At 51.0% G+C, this 15,610-nt stretch overlaps 1 protein-coding gene across 4 annotated transcripts; it reads right to left on the reverse strand.

Annotated features, from left to right (window-relative positions):
• Nucleotides 1–530: 530 nt before the first annotated feature.
• Nucleotides 531–8,782, reverse strand: FXYD2 (FXYD domain containing ion transport regulator 2). Of its 4 annotated transcripts, none has more exons than XM_090266005.1 (8): nt 8,728–8,782; nt 7,666–7,721; nt 5,060–5,227; nt 2,962–3,000; nt 2,713–2,787; nt 1,204–1,240; nt 999–1,029; nt 531–717 (listed from the first exon to the last, which is right to left on the reverse strand). In XM_090266005.1, exons 1-7 carry the CDS (start codon nt 8,757–8,759, stop codon nt 1,005–1,007), a joined length of 432 nt encoding a protein of 143 aa, XP_090122131.1. In that variant the 5' UTR covers nt 8,760–8,782; the 3' UTR covers nt 531–717; nt 999–1,004. The 4 variants fall into 4 exon arrangements, with proteins under 4 accessions (XP_090122131.1, XP_090122130.1, XP_090122132.1 ...); XM_090266004.1 differs by having other exon boundaries at nt 5,060–5,242; XM_090266006.1 differs by lacking the exons at nt 7,666–7,721; nt 8,728–8,782 and adding an exon at nt 7,485–7,662 and having other exon boundaries at nt 5,060–5,242.
• Between the last annotated feature and the right edge of the window lie 6,828 nt (nt 8,783–15,610).

Here is a 15,610-nt window from a genome sequence, read left to right on the forward strand (position 1 = left end):
AGATGAGGTCCCCTAGCCCCAAGAGTAGAAAGGGGGTGACCCGAGCTTAGCACCAGGGTCAGTAGGCAGGTTGGGAGAGAGCCTGTGCTGAGGCCTGCACCCGGCCCCCCAAATCACCCATCTTGGCATATTGGTGTACATGGGGAGATGGCAGACCACATAATGTATCCACGAACTGCTACACTTTTGGCATCCCAGGCTTGTCTGCAGAAACTTCCAGCAGGGTGACTCCAGCAGTGGCACCCAGAGCCTGGACAGATATCCAAGCAGTACCCAACAGACCCAATGGCTTTGAACCTGTGACATTTGGACTCTTGGATTTCTCTCTGCCCGGCATTTGGAAGACAGGCTGAGTCTTCTGTCCGGGGCTGTTGGTAACCCAGGGGCAAGGACAGATGTACTTGCTTTAATAGGACATGGACACCTGAGCAATTACTCGAAAAGCAAAAGAGACCAGGCTGTATCGTACTCAACTTGGACAGGTGAGTCATGGCAGTTACAGGACAGAGGAGGGTGGGAGGCAGGCCAGGGAAGGAGCCATCTCTGAAGTCAACTTTATTATTAGGAACATGAGGTGTGAGGAGGCGATGCCCATCCAGGGGTCACATGAAGTCTGGCACCTCCTTCAGCCTGAAGGCCGGGCAGTGCTGGCACAAAGGTCTGCAGCTCAGGGAAGGTTTCTCAACTGTCCCTGGTGCCATGGTTCCACAGCTGACTCTGAAAAGACAAAGGCAGGTTTGGGCTGTGAGGGGCCAGAGGTGGGGATTTTCATTTCATTTCTTATTTATCTTACCTTTCTCTGGGATACCTCTGCAGCTCCCCTTGGCCACAAAGCCATGCCAGGCACTTGGCCATCATTTAAAAACACATGATGGGTAACAGTCTGCCTGGCTGAGGAATGGAGGACCGTAAAATTCTTCCCGGCCCAGTCCCAAGCTCTTTCTTATTCCTCCACAGTCCTCCCTGGCTGCCCCCTCACCTGACTCTCCCAAATGTACCTGTCATTACAGCTCATCTTCACCGACCAACCTGAGACGGGGGAAGGAAAAAAGACAGATAAGAGGTCAATAGGAAAGGTAGTAAGTCTAAGATTCCTGAAATTGGGGGTCCTTCTTAACAGGTTTCAGAGACCAAAATTCTCAGCCTGTCCCTCCTTCCCTCACCCCAAGCCACCTCCACCCATTACCCGAGGCAGGCACTCACCGATGCTTCTTTTTGCTCCCGCAGCGGAGTCTTTTGCCTTGAAGTGAGAAAAGAGGTCAGTTTCCATTGGCCTCTCACTTCCAAGGAGACCCTGTCTTCCATGAAGGACTCAGCTGTGTAGTCTTCCCTACCTCCTCCCTCCCAGCACCACACCGAGTTCCTGGAGTATGGCTTAGAGGCCACAGCTGACTGTGTCTCTCTTTATATAGAGCTGGGTTGAGCCCAAGGCAGTCAGTCAGTCAGTCAGTCACCTGGTCCATAAAGATTCTCTGCAGTGGGTCCTAAGTGGCCTGTGAGCACATGAGAGCAGTGGCTAGGCTCAGGTTGTCATGGTGCTCTCAGCACTGTGCTGGACACAGAACAGCTACTTAATACACTCTTGGAGATGGATGGCAGTAAGTCCAAGATTGCTGCTCTGGCCCATCTGCCACTGCACCTGTATGCACACTGCTGCCCTCAAGGAGCTTCCAGGAGAACCTGGGGGAACCGGCCATGTCTACAGACAACACCCTCTAGATGGAGTGGCATTGACCATGGATGTGTTAGAGTCCCAAAACACAAGAGTATACTGGCTACATTCTGTGCCTTCTTTTCACTCATTGTATTTCTGTATATTTTTCTTCTGGTTTCACCAAAACAAGTCAATAAGTATTCATTAAGCTTCTGTGGTGTGCCCACCGGGGCTGGGGGATGTCCCGCAGAACACACCACGCCTATGCTGGATCCTTCGAAGTGTTTTCTTGGCCGCATATGTTTGCATGCTAGCTTTAACCTCAAGATCCAAGTGAGATCATCCCTACTTAACAGATGAACAAAGCATGGCTCAGGGAGTTGGGGTTCCATGTAAAGTAGCAGTGGGGCCTAAGACTCTGGCTCTCAGTTACACTTGCTTTCTAGCAGCAGGTGGTGCATTGGTGCAGGGTCAATACCCTTGGTCCAGCTTAACCAACTCTGCTTCTGATTGGCTGTGGAACCGTGGGCAATTTGATGCACCTCTTAGCGTGGGCTTAACTTTTCACCTGGAAAATGGTGACAGTCACGGTCATCCCCCAGTGTTGCTGAGATGATTAAATGGGCTGGATGTAGCTCAAGCCAAGAAAGTGCTGGGTCTGAGGATGTGGAGTGTCTAGTAGAGGTTAGTTTACCCTCTTACCTGACTCCATTTACACTGGAGCTTCCCAGGGTCAAAAGTAGCCAACCCCCCACCTTGGCAGCTCCTCCTAGGTCCACTAGAGGGTGCACTTGAGAAAGATGGAATTCCTCTGTGCGGTTCAAGGACCAAGGAGATGTCCCAAGATGCCCTCTCCATCAGGGTGTCCCTCAGTTCCCACACTGGCACAAGGGAAGGGAGTAGAGCAGAGAGACTCACTCCTCACTTCCAGGGTCTGGAGAGTGGGCGAGAGGGCTCTCCCCACCTCCATCTGGGAAGCCAGTGGGCTCAACAGTTTTGAGAAGAGATGTGCCCCCATCCAGCACCACCCTTTCCAACATGAAGCTAGCCCCACTTACTGAGGATGATGATGAGCCCCACCACGAAGGCCAGAGCAGCAAAGATCAGGCCCGCATTGCGAACAGTCTCATAGTCTGAAGAAACAGAGGGCAAGGAGGTAGAATGGGTTATCCAGGCACTCCTTCCCCTAGCCCACACTGACAGTGGCCCCACAGTAACTGGGGAAGATGGGGGGGGACACATAACCAAGTCTGGGAGAGCCGGGGGGTAGGCTCAGGAAAGTATGAAGAGGGGCCCACCAGGCTTACCATAGTGGAATGGGTCCATATCTCCCTTGGGGCTGCCACCTGAAGAGAGAGCCAAAGACAAGGTAAAAGGCAAGTCACACATGGTGGAGTGTTCGAGCCACAGAAACAATAGAACTCTGTCCTTCTTGTCCCAGTGATCCCGCCCCAGGGTCCAAATGGGCAAGGGTAGGCTGGTGAAGAGAGACCCCTAGAAGAGGAGGCTAGTGGTCTGCAAACGCCACTGCCAGTAGGGGCATCTGCCCTAGGCTGCCTCACACACAGTCAACCTGGGACCAAATACTAAGCATCCAAAGCAGGGAGCCATGCTGCCTCTGGGGCCTCTGGCAATTCTGGGAGAGGTCAATTTGTTCCTCTCCTTGATTTATACAAAAGTAGGAGAAGACCAAGAAAGCAAGGGGCTTAGCAAATATTTATGAGATGGATGAATGGAAGAATAGAAGAAGGAGGAAACTGAAGCTCAGTTTGGAGACTTGTCCAAAATTCCAAGGAAAGTTGGAGGCAGAACTGGTCTTGAACCAGGTTTCTAGATGCTTCTCTCCTACATGACTATCCTCTGGAGGAAGCAGATTTATTTACAAAACATTAATATCTAGTGCTTACCATGTGCCAGGCTAAGGCTAACAAAGCGTTAGCTTGTTTCACCATCATAACAACCCTGGGAGGCATTAATATTATTCCAATATAATCATGAGAAGGTTAAGTAACTCACTTACACTTACACAACTAGTAAAGAATACAGCTGGGATTTGAACCCAGGAAATGGGTTGTTAAGAATCTAGGTACTTAACCCTTTTGCTGTGCTGCCTCTGAGATAGTTGAAACATAGGATACGTTTCAGAACCAAGTCACCTCGTCAGTCCTTGCCTCCTGGGCTTTTCCCACCCACAAACTGCTCAGCAGCCAGCAGCTGTTTCAGCTCTGCCCTCCGACCCTCTAAACTGAGTGAGCACTTGGGAAGCTGGATGGCAGCCTGGCCAGAGCTCTCCTGCCACAACTGGCAGTGCCCCCTCTTTCCTGCTGTTTGAGCCCCTTCTTGGCACTAGGGAAGCAATGCCCAAGGTCGAGGGCATGTGCAAGTTGGCACCGCCCAGGCTGTGCTGAACTGTGTACTAGGCAGCGAGAGGCTGCAGGGCCTGGTGAGCCCAGCTGTCCCGGCAGTGAGCTCCCTGGGCCAAAAGCGAACAGAGTAGGAGGAGTCGGCCTGGGCCTGAACACTGGAGACCAAGGAGAAGCTATGGGGGCCCAGGTGCCTGTCCCCACACAGAAGGCCTTAAAAGTTGTCTCAGTTCAGGTCTCATTCAAGGTCACATGGGGAATTAGTATCAGAACCATGACTAGACTCATGGATTGCTCACCACACCAGGATGTCGGCTCCTCCCTGACCACCTCATCTCGAGTCCTTTGACGAGCCCGCCCCTCCCCCACCCCAAGCCCTCATCTGTTCTGGATCTGGCTCAAAGTCCACCACAGTCAGTGAAGACCCAGGTTGGCTACCAGGCTTGAATTACCCTCCATTACAAGAATCCTTCAGGGAGTGTGCCCTTTATTTGGGGGCTCTCACCTCAAAGACAGCCTGAAAAGTCTGACCAGAATGGCTTGCTGCCTCCCCAGCCTGACCCTCATCTGCCTCCTGCTGTGAGTTTAGATAGCCTAAAAAGATACAGTGAACCAGGACAGGCTCATGCCAGAAAGTCAACGTAGAAGCTCATCCCCCAGTCCCAGTCCCGTAGTTCTCCCATCCAAGCTACATTTCTTTGGAGTTAAGTCAGGATCCTCTTTTAAAAGCAAATATTCTTAAACAGGAGACTGGCCCAGGGTGAGGGAGAGGTGCTTTGTACTCTGGAAGACAGAGGTGCCATGAGATAGCAGGCAATCCAGCTCACCCTTCCAAAGGTAGTCCAAGCAAAAGCCACCTGTTTCACACATATTCACACATACTCACCATTGTCCATCGACAACCCTGCCATTTCCCTGATAAACTGGGCTTGATTCTGCTGCCTTCTTCCTGCTGCCTCTGCTTCAGGGAGAGCGCCGGGCCGTGGGGTGGCCAGGGATGAGGTGGGGGCATTAAACATTAACAGTGCCAGCTAATATTTACCCTGGTCACAAGAAAAGCCCTGATGTGGACAGAGGGGCTCCAGCTGAGGCATGAGGAGGTGCTCCAGCAGGCGGGGGCAGGCAGGAGCTGGCTGAGTTTCCAAACTCTTCCAAAGGAAATTTCCAAAGAGGAGGGCCAGGGATGGTCGGCTGTGGTGTTCTTCCACTGCTGCAGAAACCACGGCTGGGGCAATGGGCAATGCAAATTATGTCCAGCGTATGCATAACCAAGGGACAATGTCAGGGTACCATGGAGGCCCCAACCCTAGCCACTGTCCACCTCACCAACCAATGTGGAGATCACTGTTTCAGCTGGTGTTTTTACCTGGTATGCAAGGCTTCCCTGGGCTGGTCCTCTCACCTCACGGCCCACCCGGAGCCCTCCATGGGAAGTCATTTTCAGGCCTCTGCTGCCTTTCCTCCGTTATTGTCTTCATCCCTGAGCAGCATACCGCAGTCAACCCCTCAGTCAGAAAAGCTCTCTCCCTGGCGCCCCTGGCACTTCCCTTTCACAACCACCAAGAGCCCACCCCAGTCAGCATGGCTCTCTAGTTGCTTATGTGCCAGTTTCCAGTGTTGCACTGGAGTCTCTTTCAAGAAGGGGCCAAGCCTTACCATAGAGAGAGAGAAAGTGCTTTTATGATTTACAAAACATTTCCCTCACTGTTATTTCCTTGAGCTTTGTTTTAGTCCTCATTTTACAGCCGAGGAGTCTGGGACACAGAGAGGGCAGGGCTCTGGCCCAAAGTCACACAGCCAGTGAGGGACAGGGTGGAGACTAACAACCAGGCCTTTGGCTGTAGGAGTCAGGTGCTTTTCCATACTTCTGACACCACCTCTTTGCTCCACCGTCAGCCTCATTTACCTCAGGGACCATGGTGCTGGGTACTCTGTAAGTACTCAGATTCCTGAGTGAGCTCTAGTCAATTCAAATGGCTTCCAAAATAAACAAACAAACAAACAAATAAATAAATAAATAAAGCTGGTGCTCAATAATGCCAAGGCCAGTGGTCATGTCCACTGAAGTTTGGTTAGTCTTTCCAAAGGGAATGAATCCATGTATTATTTCTCCTTGAGCAATGGGAAGGGTCACGGTGTGAGTTTAGTTCTTGGCTCCTACACTTGCTAAGTATATGGTATCTGTCAAGTGACTCATGTTCTCTGTGCCTCCATCTCCTCATCTGCGAAGTGGGACTGCTGCCCACCTCACAGGGCAGTTGTGAGCATGGCACGGGGCCTGGGACATATTGTCATCACTGTTACTGTGATATTTGTGTCAACTGGAGAAATAATAGGCATTATTAACTTTCTGTTGAATCCTAGCTGTTGGACACAGAAAAGCCACCCACCCTCCAACGAGAGTGAGACGGAAAGAGAGAATATCACAGCCCCGCAGACCAGGAGATAGGACCGCCTCAGTTGTCTGCTGCTTTCAGGACCAAGTGAATATTCACGAGCATTTTACAACAGAGCTAGTTTAGTAGTGGTTGACCAACTGATACACTCTGCGTATACTGTCCCACTGATCCAGGCTTGCTCCTTCTACACATTAAAAAAAAACTGAGGCTGATCCTTTGCTCCCCAAAATGACCCTGAGGTGGCCAGGGCATTGCCATGATCCTTACTGGGTACACCAGAAAGACTGAGGTCAGGGAGTTTCAAGGACTTGTCTGAAGCACCCAGTTAGTGACAAAGCCAGGGCTAGAAATTCAGGCACCAAGGCTGTGCTCCTGAAGCTCCTGCTGCTCTTCATACAGGCACTGGGTCCCCTATCATGCATCCTTTTGGCATCTCAGTGTATTTTGTCTGTCCTTGTAAGCCACCATGGAGTCTTCCCAGAATAAAAAGGGATATAACATAGGAGGGAAGATAGATGGATGGATGAATCGACAGATGGATAGATAGATGATAATAGGCAAAAAGAGGAATATGGAAAGTAAGTTGAGATTACATTTTTGAACTCCATGTGCAAGGCACTCTTTTAGTCACTTTAAAAAAATTAAGTCATTTAATCATCACAATTCTATGAGATAAGAAAGGTATTATTACCACCCCCCTGTTTTAAATGAAGAAACTGAGGCACAAAGAACTGAAATAATTTGCCAGAAGTCAGACAGCTAGGAAGTGGAGAAACCAAGATTTGAACCCACCAGTCTGGTTTCAGAGTTCCTGCAGATGGACAGATGAATGGACAGAGAGAAAGAAAAGGAGGCTGTTGGACAAGTTGTCTTGCCAGCGCTGGTAGCTCAGAGAGATGCTCAGAGCATGGACTACAGTGTGCCCCGTACTCCATACTGAGATGACCTTGTTTAGAAATCCTGCCCCTCCTGCATTTCTGGGGGCTAGTGGATGCACTTGAAAGTAATGTGGTGGAAACCTGTGTCAGAGTCTGAGAAGGTGAGAGGGATGGGGCTTAGGGGACTCACCCAGGTACCACCTGTCCATGGCAGGAACTGCTGGCTGTGTCCCAGTGGAAGAGAGTCCTGAGGTGCCTGTTGCTGAGGGCCTGGGTGGAAAGAGTGGCACTCCCTCCCTGCACACCTTAGCCAAACCCACAGGAAAGAAGAGACAAAGGCAGGGAGGAGGGACTGGCAAGGGAGCCCTCACCTTGTGCCAGCCTGCCTGGGCGGGCTGAGGCCAGGGATCCACGTGGGAGGAGGCACCTGAGGAAGGGGGAAGCTGTTAGGTACTGCAAAGCAAACTGCAGCCTCTACACGGACTCCCCTCCCCCAAAGGAGAGGTGCCACATCCATCACCCTTCAGGCAGCCCAGGGTGTCTGCCAAGGTTACCAGAACCCAGGAGGGCACAGGCTGAGGCTGGAGCCAGCAGCACCATAGTCCCTGCTCTCTGCTCAAGCCCTGGACTGCTGGTGACTGAGGGAGACTGTCAGGGACATTTGCGGGTCCCCCTTAGCCTTTATTTAGCTGCACCTCATTCCTCCAGGCCAGTTAGGCCTTTGCCCAGATGTTTCCTGTCCCAGGGATTAATTCTGTAGCTGGGAGTCCCCTGAGAGTGAACACCCGCCCCTTGGAAGCTGCCCTGGGTGTGGTGGGATGCTTTTCCAGAGGCATCAGCTGCAGCCTCTGGTGTCATCTCTGCAGCAGGGCAGAGCTGAGGAGTGGGTTTGGTGCTGCTCCCCGTGACACACTGTCCTTCCTCAACGGGGCCCTCACTTAGCCTCCAGTGACACTACATGCTGCAATGTCAGGTGCACAGCTCAGCAGCCCGCCTGGAGGCCACTGAGGACTTCTGGTCTGTGCCAGAGGGGAATGGTCAGAAGACAGCACTCTTAGACACAGGGCAGGTGTGCAGGGCTCATCTCCCAGAGCAGGAATGGCAGAGACTCCCTGCCCTGGCTCAGCCTCATCCCTGCTCTCTGGCTGCTGAGGCCTCTGACAGCCCAGAGCAAGGCTGTGACCAGCATCTCTGTGGGTCTCCCTGTTCATCCATTCCAGCACAGACACTGAAAAGCAGTGACAACTCACTTCTCTGTCCCGCCTCAGTTATACTTCCTCCCCGGAGGGGTTGGCTAATGGTGCCCCAGAGTGCAGCCTGGAAATCTTGTGGAAATGGGGACCAGGTGACTGTAGAGCCTTGATCTGGCTGGGCTGAGATCTGTCCTGGGGCCCTGGCTGGGCAGCCCTGACTCCTGGCTCCTTGCTACTTACCCCACCACCCTGTGAGACAGGGGCAAATCCATCCAGGGGTAGTCACTCACATAACCAGGCCTTGTGACGTGTTCAAAAACGAAGAAAGCTGTTCACACAGAAAGTCAAGGCTACCGAGCAGAAATTTCCCAAGCTGGGCACTTCAAGAGATTCGTAAATCTTGGGGTTGGATGGTACTTTAGAGGTTACCTGGTCCAAACACGTCAGTGGTTTAGAAAAGTGGATATCTCAGCCAGAACCCTCCCCTGCCACACACATGCACACACATACACTCTCTATGTTCCCTGCCTGACCTTAATGCTGTGAAGGAAGACAGCTGAATCTTAAAAGGAGACCTTGTGTCCTAGACTGACTGACTGAACAGAAACTCCAAGGTTCTCTCACCCAACTCCCTCACTTTACCAAGGGCTCACTTTCCTGCTCAAACTCTCCTAGGGCTCAGAGATTAAACCCAAGTCCCTTTCTGTGTTTTATAAAGCCCTTCTTAATCCAGCCTCAATGACCTTGATGACCTTGCCTCCAACTTCTGTGACCTCTTCTAATGCACTCCAGCCGTGCTGTTCTCCTTGGTGGTCCTCTGACCCTCCAGGCACACTCCGCCTCAGGCCTTGGCACTGGCTATTGCCTCTGTGTGGACACTCTTCCTACAGAGGGCTGCATGGCCAACTTGGCTTGGGTCTTCCTTCATAGACTGATACAAAAGACCCTCCTGGCATCCGAGGCTGTAATTTTCACCCTCACTCTGCAACATTTCAAATTCCTTCTTAGCTTTATTTCTTTTCAGTGGCACTTATTATATCTCATAAGTTGTTTTCCTCTTCTGACTAAAATTCAAGCTCCAGGAGAACAAGAAATTTTGTTTCTTGTGTTTATTCCTAGATTCCCAGTGCCTAGAATGGTGCCAGACACTTGGTGATCCCCGAATTTTGTTAAATGAGTGCATAAATCCCAAGGGTAAAATAATTTCCCCACCGGCACAGGCAGATCCAGAACTTCCCTAACGCAGCCTCTTCCCATGAAGTTACCTGCCCTATCATAGGCAGCAAGACCTAGTTTGCTCCCTCAGAGAGAAGTGAGTGTTCAGAATCTGCTGACGGCTCCCCATCCCTTCCCCTCTCCTCATGCCACCCCCTCTCACCAGGGCTTCGCCAGAAGTCCTGTGCCACTTTTTGCGGAAGTCTGCCTTTGGCCTTCCTGGGGAAGCCCGGGCATTAAGAGTCCAGCAGCTTCCACTCCTTTCACCTCACTCACACCCAGGTCCTTTCTCAGGCTTCTCCCTTGTCCCCCAGCTGATTGAGGTAATCAGGTCCTGGCAGACATAGGGGATAAGAAACCTTCTCTCAGAGAAACTCCCCTCTCCTCCAGGGAGGTCCTGGTGCCTTTAAGCCTCGGCCCATGATTCCCTGGAGACTAGCCCAAAAGAGCCTCTCCTCCCATGAGTTTTGCATGCTGAGGCCAGACACACCCATGGTTAAATCCCTTTGTATCCGGACTCTTCACTACAGACTAATTGGTCCTGGAAAGGTCACGTCTCTGGGTCTTCTTCTCTTATCTATAAAATGAAATGATACCACCTACCTTGCAGAGTTGCTGTAGGACTTGAGATGATGCAGATAAAAAGCCTGGCCAAAGAAGGTCCTAATAAGTGCCAACTTCTTTATCCTCACCCTGAGCTGGCCTTCCAGGAACAATGACACCCACCATAATCCCTTCCCTGAGCTCAGTCTCCTGCCGGGGTGATCTTTAAAGCAAGGTCCCAGAGCACCTTCCCGTCCCTGACCCTCGGCATGATCTCTACCAGCCAGCCACCTGCCTGGCATCCCCAACCTTCCTTTCCTCCCCAGACAGCCACGCGACACAACTGTTCCCTGCTGGTGTCTGGCCGCACTTCTAGTTCTTCCAGACTTTTCTAGGATATGGGGCCAAATGGAGTGGGAGCACTACTGTGCCATCCCAGAAACGCTACAGAGCAGGCAAAATTTCCCTCAACTCCATCCCTTTGTTTGATTGTTCTAGGCTTAAGTCAAAGAGAGCCATGTAGCCACACTCTGCTGTTCCCCCCAAAGACCCCAAAAGCAGGAAGATCTTTGAGAGAGGTGGAGAGGTGGCCCCAACTTCCTCTTCTAACACTGCCATGCCTCATGGACAGTGTCCTCAGTTGCCACGCCTCAGTCTCCCCTGACTCTTCAGTCTCAGGGCAGCAATCTGGGTGGTCACTGTTGGCTCAGTGGGGTAGGGAGATAACATGCAATAACATCAGCTGAGCTGTTTGCCTGGCGCTCAGGCAATGAGGCAGAGGCCCTCACGACCAGCCTCCCCAAGATGCAAATTTCCAGCTCCTCCAGCCTGCATGTCTAGGGGCTGCACAGCAGAGCACACGCCTTGGATTCCAGGTCCCAGTCAATCTTTGTGCTGATGGCTTGCAACTGGGAAGCCCCTAGAAAGCCCCGATTCCTGGTTTGGGTCGGTCCTCAGCTGCACGGCACATGTGGTCACTGGTAGGGGGGCTCCCAGGCCCCATCTGTGCTGCCCAGAGGTCCTGAACCCCGGGGAGCGCTGGCTCCTGTTTCCTGCTGTGGCCACAGGTGCCAGGGTCGCTGGGGGCTTATAAGGCGGGCCTGGTAGGAGGTGGGTCCTGCAGGGTCCATTCCTTAAGTGCTCACTTCAAGAAGGCCGTGTCATGGGGCACACAGGTCCTGGAAGCTGCCAAAGGGCAATGTACTCTGAGTCAAGGTTACTGAGGCCTTTCTGCTCCCTGAGCAGGCATGGGATGGGAACGTTTTCTTCTGTTTCTACAGCGGGTGGACAAGGGCAAACCTGTTTGACCCACCTCTCCCACAGTGAATATACCCTGGAGAGAAATGTGTTCTTGACTTTTCTCAGAACTCACGTCTGGGCTGAAACTAGAACAGAGGTTGTTTCTCTCCATCTATAGCTGCAGGCTTGCCTCCACCTCCAGAAAGGCCTACAGCAGCAGCCCCACCCCTTGCTGTTTCTTCCTTTCCTCCATGACCTGATATGGCCCAAAAGGCTTGTACCTGGCTTTATAGCTATCTTTGTCATTTATTCCACAGATTGTTAAGCCTATCCTGGACTCTGTGAGGACTCAGATCATGATGTCTGTTAAATGTCTATGTCTTCACTGTCTGGTGCCCAGCTCTCCTCACTCAGTAACAAATCCATCCATTTCATGGTTCTCAACAGTTCCCAAGAGCTTCCTTGATCTGCTTTGTTCCTCCCAACGACTCAGGTAAGCAGGTTTTGTGACACCCATTTTACAGGGGAGGAAACTGCAGTAGTACATGGATAAGTCAAAACTTAAACCCTGGTGTGAGACGAAAGGGGAACCCTGCTAGCAAAGAGAGAAGATGAAGAAATGGATTATAATATAAATATTAACAACATAATATTTACATGTAGAATTTTCTACTTTGACCTTGTGAGGTAACAGGGAAGGTATGGATGGACCCATTGTCTAGGTGAGGAAACTGAGGCTTAAGTGGGCCAGCTTACCCTATGGCTAGGAAGGGCTTCATTTTGAAGAGAAGGAAACTGACCGAGATGCTGGAGTCTGCTCAAGCTCACATAGCTAGCGAGAATTGGGGAACACAAGAGAATGAAAATGTCCTGAGTCTCCTCCTGCTCCACCAGGCAGCCTCCAAGCCTGGCTGATGCAGGGGGCCCATCACCCAACAGCCCCTACCACCACAAGACCTTCAGAATATCTATTGCAGCCTCACCTGCTCTGCCATCACTGCCTTGGCAGGTGCCCCACTATTATTATGCAACTGGGCATGGGGCTGCTGTTGGCCCCATAAAATCAACAGCCAGTTGGCTTGAGCTGGCTGATTCTGCCCCCCTGGAGTTCAGCTGACAGCAATGAATCACACTAATAGTGAGAAGTGACCATTCTTCCTCTTTGTGGCCCGGAGACAGATATTTCCAAAGCTCCTCCCCTGGTTCAGGCAAACACACCTGACCTACTTTCTCTCTTTCTCTTTCCCTGCCTCCCCACTCCACAAGGTGGGGCGAACTAGACAGAGCTGGACAGCCCTTCCACACCAGCTCTACTCAGCCACCCTGCCTGGGAGTGAACCCAGGAGGGCAGGCCTTCCCTGCAGAGGAAGGGGAGGAGCCAGGTGACCTTGAGCTGTGCTTCACCCAGGCATCCCTCTCTCTCACCCACCCCACCCTCCCTGCTGCCTGCTGCTTGCATTCTGCCTCTGACTCTTTCAAGAACAATTTGACAAGTTCCAACCCACAACCTGCACAAAACCAGTGGTAGGGAGGCCACAGTTTTGGGGCCCAGAAAGCAGATTGACCTATTTTTATGTGGTATTAAGTAACACAAACACCTCCATGCAAATAACTTCAAAATCTTCGGAGTGGAATTCATAAGAGGTGTGGGGAGTCATCGGGAGGTGAAATGTGCAGGACACCCGAGGTCACAGTCTGAGACCAGGAGACTGAGCATTCCCTTCTGGTAAATGGCACTGCTTGGCAGCTTTCCTATTCAACCAAGTTACATTGCCTATATCCAACCAAATTACAGATGTAAGTCATGTGTCTAAAGGCTTAATGGCAGACTTGGCCCTACACAGAAGGAAGACATGCATTAAGCAGCAATCCATGCATGGATTCTGGATTCTTTTTCCCTGGTCCTGCAGTGCTAGACCAGAGAGGGAGAAGGCTCACCCACTGGTGGAGGGTGTGTGTGGGGGCTGTCCCAATCCAGGCTTGGACACTCAGGTCACCCTGGACAGGTTCTGAGTGTGTCTTGCCTAGAGGATCCCACCAGCTGGTCATTTTCCTACAGCTCAAACGCTTCCAGTCAAGGGGCGACTCACTCCAGTATGGGTCATAACACCTGTGGGAACTAAGGACTCCCTCACATGAGGTCAAGTTCTGTCGGCCTCCCATGTCCACCTGATGGGCCTACCTTCTTTCCTCTGCAGTGCAGAGTGGCACTGGGCTGGAGCTGGACAGGCATGGGCTGGACCTTGGCTTTGCCACCAGAAGTATAAACTCAAGCAAGTCTCACCAAGCCTTCACATAAGGTTGTGAGTTCTGAATGAGTTGATACATGTGAAGTCCTCAGCCCAGTGTTTGGTATAAACTCAAGCAAGTTTCACCAAGCCTTCACATAAGGTTGTGAGTTCTGAATGAGTTGATACATGTGAAGTCCTCAGCCCAGTGTTTGGCACACAGTAAGTACTTGATAAATGTTAGCTGCATTCATTTATTATTATTGTCATTATCATTGTTACTTTTTTACAGTATCTTTGTTCTTTATGTGCTGTTTCCAAACCACTCACCTCCTGCAAGAGGCCCCCCAGAACAGTCTAGCTAGTTTATGCCTGGGAGGAACCTCCAGGCTCCAGATGTGGTCTCTCCAGTGCAGATGACCCTCCCCTTGGTCTGGACACCAGCCTTCCCCTGGAGAAGGAAGCCAGGCGACTTGGCGTGCTATGCTGAACTTTGGAGACAGAGACTGTGTACCCTAGATGAGTCAGAAATTTATCAGAGAATCTGTTAAATGTGAATATCCTACCTACCTTGGAGATAATGGTGGATTGCCAGGAGACATAAGTGGTTGGTTGGAGTCTGGCAAAATAGGGATAACCATTTTGTACATGTGCTACATAGGCGAACTCTCATTCCCTCTTATTAACACAACTGTTGTTAGAGAAAAATCAGAACCCCCTATTGGACTTCCTTACACTTATTTTTATAGTTAGTGTCTTGTTTTTAATAATGAATATGGGGAGATACCCAGTCTTTTGTGGCCGTGGGACCTCTAAGAAACTTTATCTGGTCATACTGTGAAGTTGCAGCAAGACCTGTAAATCCTCTGACCCATGAGTGCTCCATGGATGGTGGTCATTAGCTTATTTACAAAGTTTAAGCATGACTAGGCTTTCTTAAGCACAGTGATGACTGGGTTGACAATGTTGAGCTTAATTTCGACTATGAGCCTCAGTCTTTCAAAGACCTGGGGGACTGAAGGTAGAAGCAGGCACAGAAGTAGGGCAGGCAGCACAGGAGTCGGGGGGTGGGGGGGGTGGAGGTGGGCAGGAGTTGCTGGATGCCGCCCTCCCATCCCCGCCCCCTAGTCCCTCAGGACCCGTGACTTGCAATTCTGCAGCTCTAAAGAACTCACAAAATCTGGACAAACTCTATGAATATTGTTTGAGTCCCTAATATGTTCCAGGCATTCTTATGTTAGAATAAGACATAGTTCTTGTGCTCTAGAAAGTGTGTCTCACAATGAAGACACATAAGAGATGGGGGCCACACAGCAGTGACCTCCAAAGGGAGTTGTCCTGCAGCTATGTTACTTGGACAGCAGTGCTTTTTATAATACTGAATGGGAATGTCTTTGGAAAGATATTCTAGGTGGCCCCAAGGCCCTATCCCCACCTATTAGATCATTACAGCCGATTCACAAATGGATATTATCTGCCTGGCCTCTACAGTTTGGATCCAAGTTACGGTGTATTAAATGTGAAGATAAAAGCAGGAACCAGTGTGACCAGAGACAGAAAAGAAGGGACTCATTTTATCTGAAGTCCAAGAGGGCTTCACAGAGGAGGAGGTATTTGGATTGGTAGAAAGACAAAGGGCTTGGATCATAACCCAAGTGACCACCTCTACTACTCTTTGTCAAATCCTTAGGTAGTAAACCCAAAATTGACGAAAGGGGGAGGTTAGAACCTTTCATTACAGTCAAGCCACTGTGACTCCCTTCTCTCCAAGACAGGCATAAGGTACAGGTCCTGGGCCCACTGACAGGTGGAGGAAGAGGTGGGGGAATTAGGAGTGGGTGGAGCAGGCGGTGGGAAGGGTTAGAAGAGGGGTCTTGGTGAAGGAGGACAGAGGAAGG

Source organism: Furipterus horrens, unplaced genomic scaffold, assembly GCF_987537825.1.
Source record: "Furipterus horrens unplaced genomic scaffold, mFurHor1.1.pri manual_scaffold_2, whole genome shotgun sequence".
Taxonomy (NCBI): Eukaryota; Metazoa; Chordata; class Mammalia; order Chiroptera; family Furipteridae; genus Furipterus; species Furipterus horrens.